Source organism: Tachypleus tridentatus, chromosome 6, assembly GCF_004210375.1.
Source record: "Tachypleus tridentatus isolate NWPU-2018 chromosome 6, ASM421037v1, whole genome shotgun sequence".
Lineage (NCBI taxonomy): Eukaryota > Metazoa > Arthropoda > Merostomata > Xiphosura > Limulidae > Tachypleus > Tachypleus tridentatus.
Genome location: NC_134830.1, coordinates 162,387,247 through 162,403,947, shown reverse-complemented (window position 1 = coordinate 162,403,947; position 16,701 = coordinate 162,387,247). Strand labels below are relative to the sequence as shown.

The window sequence follows — 16,701 nt, the reverse complement described above, 5'->3', positions numbered from 1 at the left end:
TTTCATAGAAAACGTGCACTTTATTTACCCACTGACACGATTATGTAATGCTGAGTAAATATTTATACAGACAAACAAATGACTGATGCAGGTCTTCACAGGTGACTGGAATCACTCGTATGATTCTGCTCGTCTGTACCAAAAACGTGCTCTAAAATCATCACTGCAGGTTAAAAAGGCTGGTCCAGTAGGTGAATGAACAATGTAACGAACTACATTGTTATGCCCTTAAAAGATATGTAGATACTAATATATGAATTTCAAGGTTCAAAACATTTTTATGTAAAACTTAAGTTTTTTTAACACTAATGACTTCACCACTAATTTAAAACATGAGTGAAGTCACTTTTTAGATTACTTAATGTTTTCATATAAAGAGAACTGAAACAGATTGATAGTTTTAGGACTTTCATTTCAAATTATACCTTTATTATCACTACAAAAAAGATAATGGACTCCAGTTTATTACACGGTTTTCAAATGTGGACAGAAAGTAGTGCAACAGCAAGGTTATCCTGCTGATGAAACTTTCAATTATATTTTATTTTATTACTGGGTTGATTTTAAATTGGGAGTTCACTGTGATTAGAAGTTAATATTAGATGAAGACATATCTTAAATGAATAATTTTTTGCATGATCTGCAAAAATTATTTTTATGGTTTCCTAATAATTATCAACATACCTTACAAAAACTTCAATATTCTCAGTTTAATGGATAATATGTTTTGATTTAACCAAAGAGACAAATGTTATTGGATACTGTTGTCATCCGATGCATAAATCGGGATGTTGGACTAAATGCTATCACCATCTGTTTAAAGAATTTAAGACATTGACTAGTTGTGCTTTATTTTCTGTAGCGAGAAAATTCCTACACTTATTTAGAAAACCATAAATTTAGTAGTTGAAGTAAATATTATGTAATTATTTGCAAACACTTCTTTAAATATCTGACTTACCAAGTGAGAGAAGTTTCTGGCGTTCAGCATTACGAGAGTCCCACGAACATAAACTAGTTGTCTTTTCATCAGGATACAAAACTACAAAATATGTTTTAAATACCATTAAGTAAAACATTTTATGTAAATAATCAGGCATTTTGATTTATAAGTTCAATTACCACAAGCATATCTTAATTTCAAAGCATATCTTATTCAGTACATTTCAATGTTCTGGTAAACTCAGTGTTTAACTTAGATTTTAAATTTTTTGGCCGGAGTATTTAAATGCAAGTAATCTAGTGCAACATTAAAGACTGAAGCCCCACACACTACAAACTTACCCAAGTTCTTAAAAGGTTGTGAAAATAAATAAAAATGCCTCTCTTTCCTTTAACACTCCTATGAATAGTGGGGCCTAATAGGCCCCAGAGCAACTTGAAAGGTTATTAATATTAGGCTAATAATTTTGTATTTAAATGAAATTGCCATTTAAATCCATTAATGAATGGATTAACGAGATTCCCACTGTCCCTATCTACTATCTAGCGAAACCACAGCCAGGGGAACGGGCTTGGAGAAATCAGGACCAGTACGAGAAACGTCTTTTCGTAGGAGTGTTAATGGAATATTAGTATTTAGTGTATAGAGTTCTTAAAAGGTTGTGAAAATAAAAGAGCAACTTGAAAGGTTATTAATATTAGGCTAATAATTAACGAGATTCCCACTGTCCCTATCTACTATCTAGCGAAACCACAGCCAGGGGAACGGGCTTGGAGAAATCAGGACTAGAAACGTCTTTTCGTAGGAGTGTTAATGGAATATTAGTATTTAGTGTAAAAAAAAAAGTACATTCAGTTTCATGAGTCGTGATATTACCATAATCCTCGGTATGGTTAAAAACTGCCTGAGCTCGATGTGCTTGTTTCCCTGATGCACCAGCTCCAGTGTAAGCAATCAAACATCGTGACATCGACAGTTCCCATAACTTCACCAGTGAATCTTTTCCACTTGATAAAATGTACTGGAATACAAGAAACATTATTCCAACAATCTCATTTAACCGGATATTACACGTACTTGTAACTTAGTATAAACATTATAAAATTGTTGTTCCTCGTACTAAGAATGTTTCATTAATGACAGAAAAAAGCCAATAACACTTTTTGTCTATAGTTTATCATATTAAAACACAATGCTTTAGCTTAAATATATATCTGATATAAAAATAACTCAACATATGTATTGTTGAACATTTTCAAACTTACAAACTGAAACTATTAATACTATTTTTAAGAAGAGTAGAGTTTAAGCCCAAATTGTTCCTGTATTTAACTCATGTTGTTTACAGCATACACACAGAAAGTGACAAACTTGCATACTTATAAGAGATCAAATCACTGGAATAATTTCACCTCAGGTATGCACTTTATTGACAAAAATATACACTAGAAAAATTCATGAAAATGTTTTTTTTCAATCGTAAAACTTAAATTTTGTCAGGTTAGTACAGCCCTTCCTTTTCCTTCAGATGTGAGAAAATACCACAGAACAAAGAATGTTAAGTTTCTATAGCACATATCAAAATTTATTTTTTTACCTTGGAGTTACGAGAAAATACAACAGAGGGCACTTCATTGCCATCATGTGCTTGTGAGAAGGTGTTAATGCATTTATTGCTCACTCCATCCCAAACTTTAATGTCGCCATCCTTGGAACTTGTCACATACAAGTTGGCATTTGGACTGTACTTTACCTGAAGAAACCAGAAGTTATTTATGAACGAACTAAAAAAACACATTCACCTAAAACTTCTAATGGAAACTAAGTAACTTGCAATACAAATCTTGAACATACAAGTATCCAGTAAACAAAAACAATTTTTACACACACTATTCAAATCAACTGTGCATGTTGTACAGTCAGGGAATATGTAAGCATATTTTATTAATTATTATAGTTAATTACTAGTTTCGTTAATAAAGTGCATAAGAATGTATATTAATTTGAGTTATAACAAGTAAATCTTTGATAGATTGTTTAAGGCCGAGTAATTCATGATGAAACTTTGTAAAATGGATGGCAACTGCTTGTTGTGGAAATAAACGTGTAGAGGATGACGTTTCAAAAGTCTTCCGCTTTTTGTTTTCAGACGAAAAGCTGAAGACTTTAGAAATGTCGACCTTTACACTTGTGTCTCCAATAACAGGTAGTTGCCATCCATTCTACAACGTTTCGTCAAGAAAGTAAATCTTTAGCTGCAAAATAAAACTAGTCAAACAGAAAATTCTAATTAGGCATTAAGTATATTAATACTTAAACTGCACTTAAGCACCACAACTAATAAACATTTAATTTTCCGGTATTTATATCAATATGCTAAGATAATTTTACCACAAGTTCTTAAAACAACGATAAAGGTTCTGATTAATATTAACTATTGAAAGTACAACATATTTTAAATAATTTATCCCAGATTATGTTACGAGGTGTGACGTATATCACATTCATAATATGCAAGCATAACAACACTGTGTTTATGAAATGCCTATGTCCCTACCAATGTGATACTGTGTACTTAATGTCAAATTAAATCGATTAACCTTGTCCTTTGACCTACGACCTTCAAAACTTAACCACATCCACAACTTTGTATGCAGAATTTGTATAAGTTTAGTCAAAATACATCCATCCAACCTTGAGATATTTTGTCCACAGAGGGGCATACCAATTCAGTCGTGGTGTTTGGGGTATAAAAGCTGTCATAATTGATAATTACTGTTTTAATTTGATTATAATAAATGCAATATCATTACAAAGGCATGTAAGACAAGCCACTTCATCCAAACTTACCATTGTTATTGGGCCTTTGTGTTGGTCTTCGGGTATGCTTGATACATAACACTGACCCGTATTTGCATCATACAGTCTCACTGAAATAATTTTAAATTTTCTTGAGCTACAACGATAGTGAACATTAGTACCAGATGTAACATTACATCACAATAACACTAATAACAACTTTCATTGTGTCATTCACTTTTGTTTTGATACGAGTTTCCAATGCTAAACAATTACAACAGAAATACTGCAGTTAAAAGAGCTATTACAAAGTAGTTTTACTGGAAACTCATACTATCCCAGTAAAAATGTGATTCTTGAAATTAGAATTATGCCATGTTGCAATTTAGTATCAACCGATTACCAAGTAAGACAGTTATAACACAATGACTCTTATTTTGATAGAAAAATCTTAAACATTGTGCAAAACAGAAAAGTAGGTTATGGTAACAAGAAATATAGTTCAGAAAATAAAAACCAACAAGACATGAACTTCCAAGAAAGTAGAGAATGAAGAAAAACACATGGAAATAAAAGGCTTAACTCACACGTAGAGTGTTGGGTTCCCACTAGAAGGAAGTCTCCGGAAGGATGAATAGATAAACATCGTACCATTTCTGCTTCCTTGAGAGGGAGAGATAGAGAAAAAAATATACAAATAGATTCATCTGATTTTAACTTTTTATTTATACATGGTTCTGATAGATCACCTATAGATAATGTTTTAAACTACATCCATAAACTTGTTCCTTTTCTAACAATTTTATTCCCAACCACTTTGGGGTTGGCCAGTCATTTTATATGCCAAGAATTTTTACACACATACTGCCAGTGCAGGTGGCAACAATATAAAACAAGTACGTTTGGTAGCAACTGAGATTTGAACTTGAGACCCTAAGGTTGCAAGATGAGTTCCCTTACTGCCAAACCCAAGCATGTTCACTGGTTATATCATGTAAAAAAAATTTTAAAAAATGATATAGTTAGTAAAAATGGCTTCTTCGTTTAAAAAAAAAAAACAGAGTAAATAATGGAATATATGTGAATTTAGTTCTTAAAATTCTTTCCTGCAGTATTAACATTCTTCTGAACTTCTGGGATTTTTAAAATTGGTTTGTTTGTTTTTTTGAATTTTGCACAAACCTACTCGAGAACTCTCTGTGCTAGCCATCCCTAATTTAGCAGTGTAAGACTACAGGGAAGGCAGCTAGTTATCACCACCCACTGCCAACTCTTGGGCTACTCTTTTACTAATGAATAGTGGGATTGACCGTCACATTATAATGCCCCCACAGCTGAAAAGGCAAGCACGTTTGGCACGACGGGGATGCGAACCCACGACCCTCAGATTATAAGTCGCACGCCTTAACACGCTTGGCCATGCCGGGCCTTTGAAATAGGTACTAAAATAACACAGACCGATTCAGTATATTTTATCCTTAATATAACCTGTTACATCAAACGAGAGATGCTATTCGTTAAATATAGAACAATATATATATGCAACAATAGTCTGTTCAAAAGCATATTAAAGTTTTCTTCAACAACCTAAACTTAAATGTTTACATGTAGAAACAGGTTTTTAAAATAATTTTGTAGAAAAAAGTGATTTATTTAATCAATATGTTACAGCCAAAAAGGTTAAGTAACTAAAAAAAAAACTACTACTACTTACACACATGTTAAACCAAACATTAAATACATAACTACACATTTTACTTGAAATAACATTGTACTCGAAGTAGACTAGTCATCAAAGTTCGATCTATTTAAAAATCACTGGAGCCACGTGGAAAAAAAATTCAGGATTACAAATGGAAATATTTCTTGGAGAGTTAATAATTACTTTTATGACAAAACAAATATAAACTATCTCTAGAGCATATTAACAAATTCATTTAAGGATTAAATATTATATTTTGCAACACAAATGAAGTGGTAAACACAGGCCTGATAAATAGCTAGAAATTCATGTTTCTTAAACTTGTTTGAAACTAATGCTGAATCATGAAGGTCTGTCATTAGCTTCAAGACCCTCTTTTGTAACTACCAGTCTATTCATTAGTTCTATTTTGTCATTAAGTTTTATTGGGCTTAAATACATCGTATTTTTCTTTACAATCAATGCTTTACATGTTTTTTTAACATAAAATTACTTGCAGTCTTTACTTCATAGGCTTGTCTGTATTATTACTGTACATAGGTAGTTAAGCCATGCTGTTTTGGTAGAGGAAGAAGGAATACCAACATTATAAAACTCGGTTTTAAGTGTTCCATTTCATAAAAATAAAGCTTTTTAAAACAGAAACATATTACAAAAAACTTACATGTATGGTTTTAAAGGCCCTCTTAACTGATGGTTTCGAAAAATCAAAAAATTTCACTGTGTAGTCTTTACTTCCTGAGATTAGTACTTGTTCTGTTGGGTGGAATTCTAAACATGAGACTTCCTAGAAAACACACAAATCAAACAGTTTTTTTTGTCATCTCATACATTAAATCTTTATTTACATCAACAAAACATTTACACTGTTACACATCCATTGTTCTCACCCAGTTTATTTCAAAGCTTATTTTACTTAGAAAGAAATAATTGAAATTATGCACAAGACTTTACAAATGTAGTCATGCTTCCAAAGAGACTTTGACTGTTGAATTACATGTAAGGCATAACTGCTCCTAATTTTGAAGTGATAGAAGAGAGGGAAGAGTGCTTGTCAACCCTAAGACTTGCAACTGGTTCTCATCAGTTGACCTTTGAGTTCATTTAATGATTACATTAAATTAGTCAGTTATTCTCATAGTACACTTGGAGTAATAAACATTGTAATCCATGTAACTGGAAACACTAACTTCAATTAGTTGATTATTTTTGGGAGTCCCGACACTGATTAAGTGTAACAGTCTTGAATTAATCAAATAAACAACAGATAAATAATAGAAGTAACACTTTGATTACTTGCACAGAATAAATAAAAACAGTAATTTTGATTAATCAAGCATCTTACTAGATGCTAATCGATGCTCATGGCTGACTGATTAATTGCCCAGCTCCAATCAATACCACTAACTCTCGTTCACACCAAGAAGTGGGATTTGACTGTGACTCTTATAATGCACCCATGGTAAGTGTGCAGGTTTTCTCGGGGTGGGGAAAGGTAGTAATAGGATGCAAACCACTGAATCTTGAATCCAGTCTGGCATCTTAACCACTAAGCTATCCTTAGCCCACATACAGATTACACAAAGAAACATGACATGTTATAAATGATTCAAAAGAAGCATAACGTGCGTGCTTTAAAAATCATGTGATGCTATCATTTTCTTGTGGCTTAATACTTCTAGATGTGGGTAAAAATAGCATAAAAAGAAATAAAATCGCTTCAATTTTAATACCCAGTAGTTTGCTTTAATAATTTTTCATATTAATAACAACAAAAATCTTAAGAAATTTACCCCGCATAAAGTTTGATACAATAATATTCTACCTATATTAAACTATGTTGATAAAAAAGAAACATAACAACAAGACAGCCTATCTTGTAACTAAATCATATATGATGTTTGATGTTATATCTGTCTTTTCAAACAGCAAGTGATTTTTACTTTACGAAAAACTGATAGTTGTGATTGTAATATTAAGAAACAAATTATTTAAAGTGTTGTTACCTTTCTTTCACTGAGATGATATGCTCTGGAATACACTTAAGTTAATTGTATAGACACATTTTGTATTCTTGATCAATAAAAAACAAACAAACAAAATACTGCTTACTTTTGTTGAAGATAAATTAGAATACAGAGAAAGATATTAAACTCTATTACCTGAACATTTTCAAAAGGTGAATCTTTCTACAGTGTTCACATAATAAGATTTCATATTTAAGGCTTTATGTATAACGTACACCTACTTGTTCAATAGTCATATATATCACAGCAAAAGGTTTAAGACATTATATATGATTTTCCATGTGATTCAATCAGCTTCTTGTAAATGCTTAAATCCAGTAATCCAGACTATTCACTTATCAATTAATTAATACATTTATTCCATCTTCCGGACCTCGTGCTGAGAAAATACTTTTTAAAATTTCCATTCTCTGTATAAACTTATGCAACAAAATACAAATTCACTTCAAAAGAATGTCTACCTCAATATGATCATACAGAGTTCTAATGACAGGATGGGTTTCCAGGTTTTGTTGCGTGGATTCTTGGGCAGCTTGTTCAGGAGGCATGGCACTCTTAGCCAACATTCTGTCCACATCCAAGATCTATAAAAATGACCACAGTTACTCCTAAATCTTCACTTTCTTAACCACACCTTCCAGAAAAAAATATAAAATGGTCAAACTACACAAAAGACTACCCTAATTGAGTTTCTCTTCGTGAATTTAATCTATCCAACTTTAAATAATCAATTCTCCAATGATTAAGAAATTACGTTTACTTTCTAGATCTAAGATAACCAAGTTAGGTTTCTACTACACACAGCTAGAATTACTGGTGGGTATAATGTTAATTATTTACCAATTCATAATTCGATTCTGTTAATTCATGCTGAGTTAGTAACATCATAAAAACTTCTGTTCATCTCTCTGTAAAGACTTGGTTAAATATTCTTAAAAACACACATGCATAGAAAATATATAACTTGATACGTCATTAATATATGTTTTAACTATACACTCAGGTTAGTTAATATCAATGAATTTAACAATTACCTTCTTAGGAAATGTAATGAAACAATGCAAGGATATCTGTTTTTCATTCATTTTTATTCATTAACACGCACTATTACTCATATCTTAACAAAATGTTTGTAGGCTTAGTAAAATATGAAAGTATCAAAGTATTATTATGAATTTCCAACCAAAAGTGAACTAATAACATTGAAAAGAACTAGCTTAAGAGCAAAGATCAATAGGTTTGGTTTGTTTTGAATTTCATGTAGAGCTACTCGAGGGCTATCTGTGCTAGCCGTCCCTAATTTAGCAGTGTAAGACTAGAAGGAAGGCAGCTAGTCACCACCACCCATCACCAACCCTTGGGCTACTCTTTTACCAACGAATAGTGTGATTGACCGTCACATTATGATGCCTCCACAGCTTAAAGGATGAACGTGTTTGGTGTCAAGAGGATTCGAACCCATGATCCTCAGATTATGAGTCGAGCACCTTAACCACCTGGCCATACCGGGCCTAAGATCAATAGGAAAAGTATTTTGTGAAACATACTTGGCAAAAAAGTAACATTAGAATAATCATGACATTCATGTGCTGTTAAAACAAGATACAAAACTGGAGAAATAATAATAAATTATGCTTTAGCATTCTGTACTAGAAAAGCGATGGTAATATACGTTAACCAAAACTTCAGAATATTATATATATATTACTAAGTACTTATTTTAGTAATTACATACAGCTTAGAGGAACAAGAGTGGCATGAGAATTGGTGTATAGTGTCAGTGTACCTCACAGCTTCAAACGAAGGAATAAGTTGGGCAAATGTGATTTAAAAATAAAATTTGGGTAAGAACTACTGCATAGAAAACTTAAAACAGTTTATTTATGAGAAAAATACCTTAGATTTTCCCTTTCTTACCCTGTGGTGGTGTGATGCTAGTAACAGATGACTTTGTTTTATAGACACAAACCATCAATGATGTTCTCAGTACATCTACCACAGAACATTTTCTACTAAGCCAAGGACCTGATATGAACTATATGAATGCACAAAACAAACATGGTTCATGTTATGCTATCTTGCACTCATCAATACAATGTCTGTACATACACAATAAAACTAATGTTCCCAAACAAAGTGTTTGAGGACTTCTACACTGAATAAAACTGAACATGATTAAGCTTACCTTAATAGAAGCATCCACAGAACCAGTGGCTACCAACTGACCTGAAAAAAACCAAAAAAACCATTAATAACCTATCAGAGAGATACAATGTAAACCTACCACCCTTTTGTTTTGTAACAGCTATACAGTCACCAAGGTTTCTAGAGTGATGTTCAACTATCTGTACAGTTTTTAGAGGATTTATATCTATACATATTTAGTTATACATGTGTATTAATAACATTAAAGCCACCAAGGTTTCTAGAGTGATGTTCAATTATCTGTACAGTTTTTAGAGGATTTATATCTATATATTTAGTTATAAAAGTGTATTAATAACATTACAGCCACCAAGGTTTCCAGAGTGATGTTTAATTATCTGTACAGTTTTTAAAGAATTTATATCTATATATCTAGTCATACATGTGTATTAATAACATTACAGCCACCAAGGTTTCTAGAGTGATGTTTAATTATCTGTACAGTTTTCAAGATGCTTTACATCTGAATATATAATCATAAGTGTGCATATAAAGCTTAAGGAAAACAGTATTACCATTTGGGCTAAATGCTCCAGCTCGACAAGGTGCCTTATGAGAAGTCACGTAGCAAGTCTCATAAGTTGAAGGTTCTGGTGCTAGTGATGGTGCTATTAGATAAGAAAAGCCAACAGTTAAAAAATGCATACTAGAAGCATACATATATGTTGATTATACTGAACTTACAACAGCATTCACATCTGAACATAGTGCGTGCTCTCTGACAGTTTGCATTATAATATTAAAGAAAATTGTGTAACTGATTCTAGGTAGTAGGATCTGAGTTTAAAAACTATGCAAGTAGAAGAAAAAATAAGTATTTAATGTTATGATCTAATGACTTTTTATGAATATGAAATTTTCAAAATAACAATCACACATTTATCTTTATCTTAGAGCAGTTTCTATTTTCAAAGTTTTTCAAGTTCTCAGATTTCACCATGCTTTAGTAGTATTTGTTTGCCATATAATTGGTATAATTTACAAATTAAAATCTCTGTTAGTATTTGTTTTCCATATCATTGGTATATTTTATCTTTGTTAGTATTTGTTTTCCACATCATTGGTATATTTTATCTTTGTTAGTATTTGTTTTCCACATTTGTTAGTATTTGTTTTCCATATCATTGGAATATTTTATCTTTGTTAGTATTTGTTTTCCACATCATTGGTATATTTTATCTTTGTTAGTATTTGTTTTCCACATCATTGGTATATTTTATCTTTGTTAGTATTTGTTTTCCATATCATTGGTATATTTTATCTTTGTTAGTATTTGTTTTCCATATCATTGGAATATTTTATCTTTGTTAGTATTTGTTTTCCATATCATTGGAATATTTTATCTTTGTTAGTATTTGTTTTCCATATCATTGGTATATTTTACAGATTAAAAGTTTTAATCAGTGATGTCCAGAAAACCCACTTGTAGAGAAATATACATGTAAAAACAGCTCATTTGGGTTGAGAAGAGTTTTCACTCCTCTACGTAAAAACATTTTCTCAACCCAAACGAGCTGTTTTTACATATAGATTAAAATCTTTGCTAGTATTTGTTTGTCACATCACTGGTATATTTTACAGATTAAAATCTTTGTATTGACAAATTCCTACCCTGCAAAGTTTAAGTAAAGAATGTACATTATTTTAGAAGTGTTGAAACTTTTACATGAAACAAATTGAAGCAAGGTCAGAAGACAGCCTAAGAAAACTAATGAGTCAAGTTCTTCTTGATGTAAGTATTGTCTAAGATGACTATAAACAAAGCATTAATATGTACACCAAAATGTTCCGATTTTCTGCATAATGTCACCAAGAATGAACAATGGACGTTTTATCAATTTAATCAATTATTTTTGATGTCATTATTAACTACACATAATCCATTTCTGAATTCTGTTGCAATATTATTGTAATTATTTTCACAATCCTTACATATCTAGTAGTAATTTTGAAGTCAAAATAATGTTTTTTCATACAGAATTCACCTTCAGTCCAAACTTTCAGTTCTTCAGAAAGTAATTAACAGCTGCCCCCTCAATCTTCATTCATGAATGATATCCTATTTAATGATATGACTGATCTTATGAAAGCATGTGGAACTGCTAAATACACTCTGTATGATAATGTATATGGATACCAAAATTCACGTTTATAAAATTTCCATCTTGTACTTTACTAATTAGTCAATGTTAACTGGTCTCAGAAAGAGAAAAAGAATTAAACAGACCTTCTGTATCATATTCTAGATCAATACCACCACCAGGTGCAACATTTTCTGCTTTGATACCCTGACCTCCTTGCTGCCCTAAAAACAATTAAAATTAACAATAATTTCAAAAAATAATGTTACTCACATTACAAAATTTCAGAGAGGAATGTTGAGAGGAATTCTCCCCATACCTTTATTTTGCAAGTTAAAATGTACACAATTTCATGACAAAAATGATTTTCACAAAAGTATTTTACAGAAAAACAGTTAACTTTCAGTTTATGCACTAAAAATTTTAATATTGTTTTCTTCATTTACCATTTACAGAAAAAAAATGAATGGTAAATGAAGAAAACAATATTAAAATTTTGTAGCACATAAACTGAAAGTAAACTATTTTTCTGTAAAAAAGTTAGGTTTATGCAATCAATCATCTGACATATATAAGAGTTGTGTATCATGTCGAATGTAATTTCTCTTGATTTCTTAAAATAGAAGTAATAAAATGCATTTATCCAAATAAAACAGTTCAATTACTACCCATAACAATTTTAGTGATGGGGGTGCAAGGTGGTCATGAAACATTATAAGTGTTGTGAGTGTTGGTATAATAACCTTTAATAAAAACTTAGTGTAGGATCACCTAGCCTAGAGCAAAGTGCATAACATTTATCATGAAAGTAAAAATATTGATTCAATTTTAAATTTAAATTGTTTATAAATTAAGCTAATTTCTGTTTTATAATAAACATTTTTTTCAATAACACATAAACCTCTTTGTTCAATGGGGACTCTAAGAAATCAGCAAATATTTGTCCAGTTTTGTTTTCTATACATTTCATTTTGTAGTTTCAGTACCTAGACTACAAACAACATTACGCTATGCTTTTATTGCTGAGCAAAATGACATGAAACCCACTGTTGGAGCATAGTGTTACCAAAATGAACTGGCTTTTCTATAATTAGAAGTTGTTAACTGATTTCCACCAATACTTATTCTATGAATATGGCACAAATTTATTTCATTAATGATTTTAATTTTCATTGGCTCACAAAATAATTTACAGATAACTGACTGACTGTGTCAACTGTATTTTCCTGTCTCTTTGCTGATCATGCTTGATGTAACAAATTTTATTTATGTCAGTTAACTCCAAATTGGGAGTGATAGTGTTTGACCCATCATTTTTGACAGGATATGCTCGAGTAAACTATAACTATTTTTTGTTACACAAAGATGATAACTATTTGTTAAATTTTATGCAAAACTTTGGGGAGGCTTTCTGTGCCAAGAATCATAATTTATGAAGTGACAGTTAAAGGGAAAGCAGATAATGAACATCACCCACCACCAACCCCTGGGATATTCTTGACCAATGAATAGTTAGATTGACTGTCACATTACAACACTCCCATGGTCAAAAGGATGAGCATGTTTAGTAATGGGTTTTGACCCCACAGCCTGCAGATTGTGAAACAAGCACCTTAACCACTAGGCCATAAAAAGTAACAACTGTATAACTGATAAAATAAAACAATAATTATGATTCAGGTACCAAACACACACAGTCTTATTTCTCAACTGCATAACATGAATTGAAAACTATCTGACTGTTCAAGATTTTAATCACATGTGAAAAAAAAACACAAATTTAACAAACTTGTATATAACTTTCACATAATTATAATTAGCTTTCTTGTAAAGTAAGGAGTGCTTTACATCTTAGACTAAATGAAAGTGATTTATAAGTTTTGCTGAGACCTACCTTCTTCTGATTTCAAACCCAAAGTGACAATGTGTAATAATCTATCTGAGGGTGGGCAGGCAGGATGTGCTTTAACCAAATTTGACAAGCTAACTGCCAATGTCTGATGACCATCGTAAAAGAGCTGACTGAAAATGACACAGACATTAAATAAAAATGCACAAAACCACAAACATACATGTTGAGTATATCACAACAACTTCTCTGAATGTGTAAATTATCTAACTCCTTATTTGGGTTCTCCCATTACAATGCTGACAAGTTAATTTTATATATCAAATTTCTCTAGCCCTAGAAAGCATACTGAGATGAAATAATTGTTTTCTTATCACCAAAATTGTAAGTTTGGAAAAGTAACAATGTGAATCCTAGTCTACCATTTAATTGGCTAAAATATACAGTTTGAGTTATCAGATAAAAAATTATTTTAAACAGCTTGTTCATCGAATAATCCAGAAAATATAATTAGCATTATTCTTCAGATACATGTATAAGTTCAGTGTTGCAAATAAAGGACAACTGCCACATCATACAAAGATTCATGTAATATAGTTGTTGTCTATGTATTCTAGCAAAATCTATTTACTATTTTAAGAAAACATATTACACTTTTATTTCCATAATATAACTTTATTAGCTCAATATTTTTCTGTTACAACTCCATCAGGAATTATAGATTTCCTACAAGTTCACTAATCCAGTTAAATCTAAACTGGAACACCTTCATTCATAAATCGAACATTTATACACCTTTGGGAAGTTCATATTATATTAAATTAATATTGTTTATTAACAATAAAATTAAGAATGTTTGACATTATTTAAATTTATATTAAGACAAATCAAACCAACAATGTTAAATAAATTAACATAATTGGATTTACAATAAAATAAATTATTCAAAACATTTCTTCATATTTGTATTAGAATTTTTACATTTTTTCACATCAATACATATAACCAACATATATAGGAAACAATGTTTGAACATATATTTCAACTCTCATAAGTTTGTAGAGACTTTGTCAAAGTTCAACATTTTAAAATGTCATTAACATCTCTACATCTCCTTTGTTCAATTTAGGTTTATTTTTCTTGATTAAAATAAACTCTTCAATTTTTCTGTCCAGAAAACTATGACATTTAGATAAGATCTTGACATATGATAAGATGTCATCTACTTGTAATAAGCCATGTTCTTTTCCATAATGTTCTGTTACAACACTTTTAGTATGGACGCTTTGAATGTTACACAATTTTTCAGATATCCAATCATGTTTGGTTCAGAAAGGTTCTTCTGCATACATACTACACCATCTGCCACAAGTTACTTCATTAACAACATTTTACTTTGTCATCTATCATATGGTCCATATTAAATAGCTTTACAGTTATTTTACATAATAATATTTCTTTCTTGTATGCTAAACTTGTTGTTAAAGATTTAAAGAAGATGTCTGATATTTATACTATTTTAATAGGTAAGTCTGATGCTCTAATTATTCTTGGTAGTTTTGTGGTGATGTTATCACTTATATATAGAATCATCCAATTAGTTTTAATTGTAAATGTGTTTTCTTTAGTTCTACAGTTCAACAAAACACATATTTTCTTTTTCCCTGTTAAAATTTCTTATTATGGTGGGTATAAATTCCTGTGGATAGGAATTTTTTTTCTTAAAAAGAGTTATCAAGTTTTTATGTGGCCTCCTTCCACATTTCTTTGTTATTACAAAATGTATTAATCCTACAGAGATAACTAATAATAACACCTATGTTTTACAGCAGGGGGTTGATGGAAAGCAGAAATGCAAACAAAAAGCTTTAGAAGATAACTTCCTGAAAACACCAGTAATTTGTCCATTCTTTACATGAATTGTAGTATCCAGAAATGGTAGATTTTTACCTGGTATGGCATAAGCAAGTGCAAAATTTATGAATGGGTGAATGAATGTCTAAAAACTCATGAACAAAAAAGGCTATAAATTAGTCTTAGACATTCTAAATGTTATCTACGGATTTGTACTAGATTGATAGGCTAGTATTCCCGGCCGTTTTACATGAAGTAAGAGTTTTCTCTGTTTCAGTTGAGGCTTAAGTTGTAATTTAACTCAAATTTAAGGAAGCCTTAACAATATTTGAATTATAAAAGTTAATTTTGAAAAACTTTTCTAGCTAAGGATATTTTCAAAATTTAGTTTAGTGGAAGATGTCTTTTGTGTGTGCGTCCCTAAACTTTATATCTAACTGTTAATAGTTCAGGACAGGGCTACATGCCGTACCTTAACTAGTCTACAGTGCAACCAGTTTATGAAAATATACCATTAGTCTAAATTTGTTTACCTAATAATGAGACGGTACAACATTTCTCGTTCTTTCACACCTGGAGCGTCTGGTGCCATAATTGTAATCCTATATTATTGTTACAAAAACTAGTTATAGTCATTTAAAAAATATTAGCCCCATTTAATTTCTGTGCCTCGATTACTGGAGACATTTGAAGCTATAACAACGCTACTTCTCGTGCTGCCATCTAATGCAATAAAATATTTATATCGAAATATTATAAATAAAAACAACTTAGTTTTATTTAAATCTTTCTATAATTTATTTAAAAACATTCCGTTACTTGGTTCAGAAATTGTTTAAAAGATTTATTGGTAAAGCATACGATAAAATGAGGGGTTTAAGTTGATATATTTTAATGACGCTCATGGAACGATTTTTTCATTTGCCATTTAGCTAAATGTGGGATATAGTATCCCAAAAAGGTAGTCAATTAATTATGAATGATTAAAAGTAGTGAGATTGTTAATCTATGAAAATTAATTATACAATAATCTAAAATTAGTTTGTGGCGGTATCTAGTGAGAGTTGTCTTAACTTTAAGATTAAGTTTTGTTATTTATAGTCAAATTTTTGACGAAACAACAATTCTGACGTAAAGCAAAGAGCACAAAGCTGAGTAAAATATTGTTCACCTGGTGCACTGATGAAAATTTTGTTTAATCCTGTTTGTTTTAATTTCGTGCAAAGCTACATAAAGGCTAT

General features: G+C 30.9%; 1 protein-coding gene across 1 annotated transcript; it reads right to left on the bottom strand.

The window, feature by feature from the left end:
• CstF50 (cleavage stimulation factor subunit 1 Cst50) lies at nucleotides 1-16,174 on the bottom strand. The gene is made up of 13 exons (XM_076509294.1): nucleotides 15,994-16,174; nucleotides 13,652-13,779; nucleotides 11,904-11,981; nucleotides 10,192-10,284; nucleotides 9,657-9,697; nucleotides 7,933-8,055; nucleotides 6,109-6,231; nucleotides 4,330-4,405; nucleotides 3,794-3,873; nucleotides 2,541-2,696; nucleotides 1,820-1,964; nucleotides 962-1,042; nucleotides 1-227 (listed from the first exon to the last, which is right to left on the bottom strand). The coding sequence occupies exons 1-13, from the start codon at nucleotides 16,050-16,052 to the stop codon at nucleotides 112-114; spliced, it is 1,299 nt and encodes a 432-aa protein (XP_076365409.1). The 5' UTR covers nucleotides 16,053-16,174; the 3' UTR covers nucleotides 1-111.
• Between the last annotated feature and the right edge of the window lie 527 nt (nucleotides 16,175-16,701).